The following is a 10287-nucleotide window of genomic DNA, read 5'->3' on the forward strand; positions in this document are numbered from 1 at the left end:
AAGTATATCCAGACGCAAAAGGCGCCCTTCCTTTTCCACTAATGGAGGAAAACTTTTGCACTAAGAGTGCGTCCGGCCATGCGATTCTGCGCTGTATTATTGTTTTATTCTTTACTGATCCATGATTATGCTTTAGTTGTTTTGTGTATTATTTGGATAATAGCAACGATTTCTACCGCCACCAAGGAGGTTGTGTATTCACCGATGTCACTGTCTGGGTGTCTATTCCAGTTTGTTTTTATATCTAGTATCTTTGTTGAGAATTGATAATAAAATACGTGACGACTTGGTAACGAAAGTTTAGCACAAGTTTTTTTAGATCCAGCTGTAGGGGGCGTCCAATTTTTGTATTCCCACCATGCATTTCGGTGGAACGCGGTGGAACACTTTTTTTGTGTGGAGAACTCTATCTTGTATTTCTAGTATCTTTGGTTGTAGCTGAAGAAAAATAAATGTGTGTGATATACATTTTGAGGATGGGTGTGTGATAACATTGGTAAACTATAAATAATAAGAGTTGATTATATAGGATGGAAAAGTGGGTTAATGAGGGTGGGTGGAGGGCCATGAAATTAGCTTTATTAGGTGGAAAACATCAAGGATGGGTCACCCCGCCCACCTCCAACCACCGTAACTACATCCCTGTATAAGTAGTACTGCCAGTACGGTACCACAACTTTCTTAAAACATGTATGTAATAGGTACATTGGAACAATAGAAAGAATTCGCAAAGACTGAAGTCATCAGGCTATTGAAAACTTTATAAATACTCACAGAATGAGCTGTTGGAAGTGAGGGGTCAAAGTTGAATTTTACCGGCCTCTTCTTCACTTTCTCATGATCTTCAACTCCCCGGATGTTCATCCTCCAATCATCCACGTTCATCCTAATATCTTCCTGAGCTTCTGGCTCTATAAAATATATAGTAAATGCAATAAAATAAAAACATTTTTTTCTACCCCACTTTTTACCCCTTTCAGGCACCCCCCACCCCCCACTTTCAGACATCTCTGGATCCACTCCTGGTAGCATTTACCTAACTACAGATTTAGTTGCGCACAGGGCTGATATAAAAATATATGACCACATAACCAGGATTTGTACTCCTTGCGCATCTCCCCAGAGGAATTTTTGGGAAAAAAAATCTTTTTTCATTGTTATTTAATTACCACCAGCAGGTTAAACACATTATTTCTTTGTACCGTTATGCATATTTAATAATATGAGCCGCTGATAATTCAACCATTATTATCGTTTTTAATATTTTATTACCGTTTTTTAATCACATAAAACAGTAAAATCGTTTAATTAGAGTGCCTTTCAAATGATGTTGGCTACAGAACACCATTGTTTCCTTTTTTTCCCCAGGGGTCAAAGGTGTAGCTCAAATGACGACCCTTCTATTAAAATAGGAGACGCCTTCATTGAAACTTGTGTCCTGCAGAAATCTTTGGAGTCGTTATGGACTCATCAGTCCAAACAGGTAACAACTGTAAAGCCGAGCTTCTGTCGATTCGTAGAATTTGGAGTACCAGGAAGTACCTAGCATAAACTCCAATATGTGTGGTTCTGATTGACAAAACAAAGAATTGATTTACACGCGTACACCTTGATGAGGGTTAATAGAGTTTATTCACCAAAATGATACGGTTTGACCTGAAAATAAGATTATAAAATTCATATAGAAACTCACTGAACTGTAATACTAAATAGTTAAAATGTAATATTGTAAATTAGTGGAATGAGGTATTGTTAACTAATTATCTTACACGTAGAAAGTAAAAAAAAAATAGGAAACTATAAACACACAGTAGAACACAAATAAACAGAATAAACTATAAACTATAATCACTTAATTACTAAGTTACCAAATTATCATAAAGCCCAATACACATAATGCAGCCAAACTATTAAACTACTGTTACATGGTACTTTTTGTACAGCATAAAGGCCTATATTATTTATATCAAAAGATACATCATAACAAATTAAATATAATCAAACCTCAAATATAGCATATAAAATAAGGTAAACTTACATCTGTATGCTCTTCAGAACCATTGAGTAAATACAGTCAATTGATATTCTAATAAACAGTACAGTAGTAGAAATAATAGAAGTTGAATTGGGAAAATACTGTAATGCAAAGCCAAACCCAAACCCTGCCATAGGGGCAAGTTAAGACAATAAGGCTCTCTGATTGGTCAGTACTAACATGGAGGATGGTTCTAATTAGTGTGCCTGGCCTTATAATTATTTTACCATATTGAGCAGGCCCTACTGGTAGTGGACAGATTTTTGTGTACAGTACTTCCTTTTTATTGATTTGCATCTCACTATGTATTTTATTCTGTTAATTTTGAAGCACCATTATTGTGATGAATGCATTAATTGTTTGGTTAGACTTTTTACTCCATGCTTTTTTATTGTATATTCCTTTGTTTGGTTTTGCGACTTTCTTTGTACATTTCATTTTGTTACTTTGGATGCACCATTATTGTAATGGGTGCCACTGTTTTAAAAGCGTTTTTCCGAAATAAATTATTATTATTATTATAGAGGCTACCGAGGTCACTCTATACTACCAATTAGGGTAGAGGTATTCACTAGTTTAAACCTTACATCTAGAACCTAGATCAACTGAGATACTTGTTCATGCTTTTGTACATCAAAGCTGACTGTAACTCATTGCTTTAGAGTTTGACAGCAAAGTATAATTTCAAAACCCCAGTGAGCTGAGAAAGCAGCCCGCTGGCCTTTTTAAGCACCATCAGGGAACACATCACACCTGTGCACCTTCAATTAACTTCCTGCAACACTAGCCCCTATCAGATAGACATTACCGCAATATTGCGGTAAGCATGCCGGCATAATAACCGGACTATAACCTTTCATACAGCACCTTCGTTACTGCAATATTGCGGACCGTAATTTAATGCTTTTCTCTTTGAATGGACCTATAGAATGGCATAATATTGGTGGTTTAAGATACAGAGGGTGCAATAATCTGTTTATTTTTGTCAATATGGCGCCCGATCGAATCTTACAGCTGTTGCTATGTAAATTTTGTTGTTCCACGGGTAGTAAATTTAAACTTTCTTTAGTGTAGAGGGCTGATGACTGTCTATTACTGCTTTTTGCCACTTTCCTCAAAGCGTATTGGCGTATCGACTCTTTCAGACAGAAACCCGTACTTACCGCAATATTGCGGTATTGCAGCTCTGTGTGAAAGGGGCTACAATTATTTTCAAATGTCCTCATTATTCCTTGCCAATGTAAATTTTACAACTAATTCATATTTATATTCCTAAGAGGTCTCTATTCTAGTTCGGAGTCTCTACTTGCTCATTCTATTCATCCATCAACAAAGCATTGAGTAATCGTTGATTTTCTTGGGAGCTCTGTCTTTCTTTGGAATGCTTTACTTATTACAATACAGGCAATAACAGGCAACTTCCATTGTTGATTTTTTGTTCAATTTTAAAACCTTTTTAACCTAACTTTAAAACCTTTTTAACCTGTACTTTTCATTAATTTTTTTCTTCCGGCATTTTTATTTTTATTGTTAAGCGCAATTGAGGCTTCAGCATATAATGCGCAATAAGCCAAAATATTAGTTATTATTATTATTATTATTATTATTATTATTATTATTATTATTATTATTATTATTATAAGTAAGTCCAATGTGCCACAGTTATCTGAATTAACTTAAAAAGGTATACTAAAATTACTTTATTAAAACAAGAATAACATTAACAATGGATAACTATACACAGCACATAAGCTACAAAATGAATTACATCCAGTCAAAACTAAAAAAAAATAATCCTCCACTGTTGCCAAGGAACGCTGACCTTGACCCTGAGCAGCCCCAGTCAATGGCCAATGGAAATGAGTATAGTACATAGTACATACTACCACAGATCACAGGTCTATGCTCTACCATGGAGGAAATATCCTCCATGGTACTAAAGTACTGTAGGCTTAGAGTATACTTCACACAAAAGGTGAACATGAAACTATACTTAAAACTCTATACAAACTACTGAGTTTTCAATAAAATAATGTTTCGAGGTTTTGACGTCAATTAATATCTTCACAAAACTCATAAAATAGACTCAAAAAGAAGCTGCGTACTTCATTTATAAAGTTAGTCAAATCTCTCAGCTTTAAAAATTAATTATGCTGTTCAATATAATTACAAGGGCCATCGTATCTAACGGACTGTACAATAAGGCCTGGGTGAGGAATATCCTTTGTGCAAAAATTGGGCTTAGAAATCTGTCTGCACATTTTGGAAAATATGAGCCAATGTCCGCACAGATTTTGCATTATTTTGTATTATGGAATCATTATGATTCTGCGCATCTACTTTCCTAGCAAAAATTTGAGCTGGGTTTGATCTGCGCATTAAAAAAACATTACAGTATGGCATTATCTATATTAATGAAGAAATCACATCTACATCTGCTAAATTAAACATACAGTATTATAGGCCTATATATCTATAATAACTCATAACTATCCTAAAATTTAGGTCTAGTATCACAATATAACATTTACAAATACTATACATACGTCTAATTATCCAACACACTTTTAAAAATAGAACACAGTACAAATACTGTAGATGGTGATGCTCTGAGCAGGAAGGTATAAAAAATAATCTTATACCCGATTCACACGTACAAAAATCTTACCAAATTTAACAAAATGTAACCAAAAGTAACATTTTACGGCACGTGTGAAAGTACCTCCGTGTAATATCCTTGTAAAATCTCGGAACGTCTCGGTAATCTTTACCAGCCTCGCTGAGGAGATGTGTATAAGAGACAGATTTTAATACCAGGAGTACAAGCTGTCTCTTATACACATCTAGATGTGTATAAGAGACAGTTCCGGTAATTGTGAAAATTATAGGGGAATTTCACTAATTAATCATACAGCTAAATTATATGAAAGAATCATAGAAAAAAGAGTTAGACAGCGGATTGAACCAAGGATGGGTTTAGAACAGCATGGTTACAGAAAAAACATGTCTACCACCGACCTGATATTCAGCATACAATGCTTGGTGGAAAAATCATGGGAGTTCAACAAACCAGCTTATTTCACTTTCATTGATTTAAGACGCCCATTCGCAATAAAATTGAAGCAGCTCAGTTAAGATGGCTTGGTCATTTAGAGAGAATGGATGATAATAGAGTAGCTAAGAGATGCTGGAATTGGACACCGTGTGGGAAAAGACCAAGAGGACGACCGAGGAAACGATGGATAAACACAATTAAAGATACTTTAAATAGGAATAACATGCCCACCTTCCAAGAATTAAGAAATAGCGGTGAGATGTTAGACAGACAAAAATGGAGAGAGAGGCTAGCACCACTGACAGGCGGAAGCCTACATGGGAGCTGAAGAAGTAAGTAAGTAATTAAACTTACAGTAAAATGTTGAGCCTTTTTTATTAAAGTAGAGTATGCCCAGGAATTTAGCAATCCTTATAAGATAGATTTTTTTCTACTTTGTAGCAAACTTATGTATCTTAGGATTGTCAAAGGAAAGCTGAAAAAATATAAAATTTAGGTTTATTACTTAGGAAATGAATTAACGAAAATTATCCAGTAGACGAAAATAAAAATAAAATGTTTTTTATGGTGAATGCAAACAAGTGTAGTAATGGGATTAATTTGCTTTAAATTTATATAAAATTATAGAAAAAATATAGATGTTTATGAAATTTCCATTTTTTTTTGTGGTGGTGGTGGTGACATGCAAACTGGCCAAAAATCAAATTTCATTTTTATTCAAAATCATCATTATTGGTGGGCGGCAGGTTTTCTAAACAATAAATAAAGAAAAGTCACCTAAAGCGAAAATGGAATTTCCGTTGTGCTGTTAAAATGTTAAAGGAAAAAATTGTTTCTGTCTATTCACGAGCAGGTTAAAACAAATCTTAATAGGTTCCCAGAAATTGCCAAATGCCTTCCAGAAGCATTTTGAAGCCATGTATGATGGCGCATACATCAATGCTGATTTTATGAGTGTAGATTTGGAGTCTAATACACTAAATTGTAAGCAGGTACTGTATAGTGATTTTCAGCTTTGTAGGTGACCTAGTAAAAAGTTATGAGGATTCAAAGATCAAAGGACTACAAACAATGATCATGTTGGCACAGTGTCATGCCTACTTGTTAAGAAACCCACTTCTTTTGGAAAATATCAGTCAAATCAAAATTAAATATTTTAATTTTTCTAAAATATTATTTTTCTGACCATCAAGAGACAAAAGGTTTTCAACTCAAAGAACAACAGGAGTGGTTTGCTGCAGGTGAGGTCGGAAGTTAAATACCTTGTTGTGCGTTTCGCTTGCATTCTTGGGCAAGGCACTTCAGCTACGGTTGAAGTCTCTCTCTAAACAGGAGTACAAGTAGGTATCTGGTAGGTTCAAATACAAAATGCACTGATTACAGCTGCATTATGATTTCTCCCTAGAGAGCTGAGTACTGTAGAAGCGGTTTGCGCATCGGTTGTGGCTTGGACTCCCAACCTCGAGGTCGGGGGTTCAAAACTCTCGCTGTGCAATTCGCTTGTGTCCTTGGGCAAGGCACTTTATCTATGGTTGCCTCTCTCCACCCAGGAGTACAAGTGGGTACCTAGTAGGTTCCAACACAACTGCGCTGATTACTAGCTGCAATATTATGGAATTTTTAGTAATATAATTTAATTAATTTGGTGTTGAGTATGTGTTTCATATGTGTTTGATCCAACGGCCGAGGTAGTAATGTGAAGCGCTTAGAGGCTTTGTGCATGAAGCGCTATATAAGAATGACATATTATTATTATTATTATTATTATTATTATTACTGAATGTGTTCCATGAGCTTGATTCAGTGACCGAGGGTAATAATTTAGCATGAAACGCTATGAAGTCTAAAATATAATTGTTATGAACATGAAAGGCCAGGTATACTACTAAAATACATGTTTAGCAAAACATTTTTAAATTGTTTAAAGCACAATAATCAGTTTTAATTCTTTAGAAGAAAATTGCAAAGTAGTATGTTAGATAGATGTTATTTGCAAAACTCAATTGAAACACTATTCAAATTGTAAAATCAGACAGTACCACCCTACAAACCATACATTTTAGATACCCTAATATGTACTGTACATAACAAGCACCTCAGAAGATCTACTATTGCAATGGAAAAAGCGGAACAAAACATAAAAAAACGAAAAAAGAGGACAAAGACTTACCAGGAAGTCAGAAATAACAGAACAATTTAAAGAAATTTGACTTAACGATAATGAGGCAAAGCAGCAATGGATCGTGAGGCAAGATTGTCGATTGTCACAAACCTAAGGCACCAGCATAAAGCCTATTCCTGCAACAAGCAAGATAAACTGATCATGATTATGATGAGAATAGTCTAGGAGTATGAGATATTGTAAGTGGTGCAACGACGAGTCACGAGGCCCTGGGTGGGCAAGTGTTGGGGCCTTAATACATTTTAGTTAGTCAATTTCGAGCGGCCCCTTCACAATTGTGCACAATGCTTCTAAAATAATCCATTCTATCCCTATCCCCTATTTACTAAACTATTACTAATTATCAACCTTCATTCTTGCTATCGTATTGCACTATTGATAATTATTTATTGATTATTATTATTATTGAATACATAACTACTTCCTAAAATTAAATTAAATAAAAAATTAAAATGTATAGTTGAAATTGAATATGAGAAGATGTAAATGGGGAAGGGGGATTCCGGGTAGAAAATGTCACAGGGGAAAATGTCCAGGGACAACCAACCTGCTCCCTATCAAACAATACCGTGTGCTATATATTACTACTGTATAATTTATTTGTATCATGTTTTTGAAAATAAATTGAGTGCACGCGAAAGTGTACACGTCACATAACTCAACTCCTAGAGCTGTATTCAGGACAATTTTAAAATAATTCGGAAAATTATAAACCGAGGCCCGCTGCGCCTCGTGGCGCTTGCTAGATATTGCATTAATTTCGCTTCTTTGCCGTATTGCCATTTTGGTACTTGTCATTGCCGTTTTGGTCTGTTGCTATTTTGGTACTTATCGTTGCCGTTTTGGTTCATTGCCATTTTAGTTATTGCCGTTTGATCATTGCCATTTTGGTTTCCCTATTGCCATTTTGACCTACTACCGTGTAGGCATATAGGTGTGCATAAATAGGCCTAGGCCTAGGCTAATTTATTTTCCTACATTTTTTGATGAATGGGTCAATCTGTTTCATAAAGTTTGAATTCTCTTGTCAGGTACCTACCTAATAAGGCTAGCCAACAAGATATGTATCTAGCTAGCTAGTGCTAGGGTAGCAAATTCAGGCCTAGCTAAGGGAAGGCTAGACTAGCCTACTAGCTAGGGCATAGGCCTAGGCCAACCTAGCCTAGCCCAACCTAGGCCTACTAGGGCAGCACTAAGGCTTAGCCTAGCCTAGCCTAGCTAGGGTAGGGCCTAACTTAGCATAGGCCTAGGGCCTACCTAACTAAAGTCTAGCCTAGGCATAGGCTAGTCTAGGCTAGTTATTAGATTATGCCGATGCTAGGCCTAGCCGCTAGCGCAAGACTTGTTGTTGCATGTTGTTGAGGGTTACTTATACTTATTTTACAGGCCAATATAATTGTATGATCTTAAGCAACGTATAGCACATACCACTATCAGACGAAATGTCAAAATCGCCGTCTTCGCCATCCATTTTTAATTTGTTTTACGTCCACGAAGAATGATGAAAGGTTAAAATCCCAAAGTTAGGTTCAAAGTTGACATTTCTCCAATCAGATTACGCGTAGTGTAGCTAAATGGCCAACAACCTGAACCATATAAAAACCAAAACAAACAACACACACGTTCGTCTTCTGTCGTCAGATGACTTACAGCTGTTTAATATTAGGCCGCTAAGTATTGATTGAATTTATCGGATTTTTATGAAAAAGTTAACACGTTGTACATGGTGTCAGGTAGGCAGTTAAAATGGACTTAATTTTACTGGAGAGTAGTGATTTCTAAACGTCTACAATAATGTTATATTATAAATTGCTTGTGTTTGAGTTTCAAAATCAAAACTGAACCTGTTGATCCACTGTGAATTTCCGGGTATATATTAATTGTATTGTTGTTGTACTTCGTTTTTTAGGCTTAATATTGTATTTTCCCGTTGTACTGTAGCCTATATATGCTATATATATACTATTTTTCGGTTTAATTAGATGGTAGTTAAGTTAGTCGAACGCTAGGCTAGTCAGATAAAAGACGTACGACTAGACCAAAAGGGCTATGCCTTACAATACAATAATATCAATATTTTTTTAGCAAAATATAGAAAAAAAATATATATTATATTTTGTATTTGTATATTTTCATACTCATCATACCGTCATACTGGAAAAAGAGCCCATGGCAATATTCAATCTGCCTACAGACAATCAGGCCAATTTAAATTCAAGACCATTTGAGAAGTTATAAACTGCACCCCACGCCCAGCAGCGCTTGCTCTTGGCATTGCTTTTTCTCCTTTGCCGTTTTGATCTAGGCATAAAATTGGTACTTGTCATTGCCGTTTTGGTCTGTTGCCATTTTGGTACTTCCAGAAGATTAGGGGGTTAACCTGGGTGTACTGGTCCATTAAGTCCCCTGATTGATAATTGGATATGCCAGTTATTAAGTTCACTTATTGGTATATCATTGGCACTCCTGCCTAAAGAAATGAAATGAAAATGAAGTGTACATGGCCCTTAGATTTTTTTGCAGTATAATTATAGTTATAAAGTGCTTATGGTACTACATGTACATTAATCACAGCAGCTTTTTTTGCAAGCAGGGTCACTGAAAGTACTGTGGCACAGTAGTGCAACTGGATTAGCTGTGCTTCACTCAAACCATAGAGAAAATTTTCTCTATGCTCAAACCATGGAGCTCAAACCATGGATGATACCTCCATGCTCAAAGATATAATTGACAGTTTAATGGGTCATAAATCTTGATACACTAATTGGCAAACAATGGACTAGGATTAAAATGTGCTTTATTTACTAAGGGCCCTGCACCCCCTACCAGGTACACCTGGTGTAGCAATGCAGGTAAATTAAAGGACACAAAGATTTTGCAGCAAGAGATTGAAACCCTGACTTTTGACATTGGGAAACTAAACTGAAAAAAACAAAAAACAAAAAAAAAAACAGTCCTACTGTACAAGGAATTGTGTTCATTTTTTTTTTTAGTGACATTGGGAAACCAAAAAAA

At 35.6% G+C, this 10287-nt stretch overlaps 2 protein-coding genes across 6 annotated transcripts in view; one reads left to right on the forward strand and one right to left on the reverse strand.

Moving 5' to 3' along the window:
* Nucleotides 1–8879, reverse strand: part of LOC117121233 (protein cereblon-like) — a 32866-nt gene extending 23987 nt beyond the window's left edge. For 3 of the 4 annotated variants that reach the window (XM_033266363.1, XM_033266362.1, XM_033266361.1), the window contains exons 1-2: nucleotides 8701–8879; nucleotides 775–911 (exon numbers count right to left, since the gene is read on the reverse strand). In XM_033266363.1, coding sequence (XP_033122254.1) covers nucleotides 775–911; nucleotides 8701–8743 — 180 coding nt within the window. In that variant the 5' untranslated portion in view covers nucleotides 8744–8879. Of the gene's footprint in view, nucleotides 1–774; nucleotides 912–2038; nucleotides 2132–8700 lie in introns of those variants that run through there. The other variant, XM_033266364.1, reaches the window with a different exon arrangement.
* Nucleotides 8868–10287, forward strand: part of LOC117121232 (TNF receptor-associated factor family protein DDB_G0272098-like) — an 8442-nt gene continuing 7022 nt past the window's right edge. The window contains exon 1 of one of the 2 annotated variants that reach the window (XM_033266359.1): nucleotides 8868–9005. The gene's annotated coding sequence lies outside the window, so the exon portion shown is untranslated. Of the gene's footprint in view, nucleotides 9142–10287 lie in introns of both variants that reach the window. The other variant, XM_033266360.1, reaches the window with a different exon arrangement.

The sequence above is a fragment of the Anneissia japonica genome, unplaced genomic scaffold (genome assembly GCF_011630105.1).
Source record: "Anneissia japonica isolate Jap-2015-1 unplaced genomic scaffold, ASM1163010v1 scaffold287899_len104024_cov147, whole genome shotgun sequence".
Classification (NCBI taxonomy): Eukaryota; Metazoa; Echinodermata; class Crinoidea; order Comatulida; family Comatulidae; genus Anneissia; species Anneissia japonica.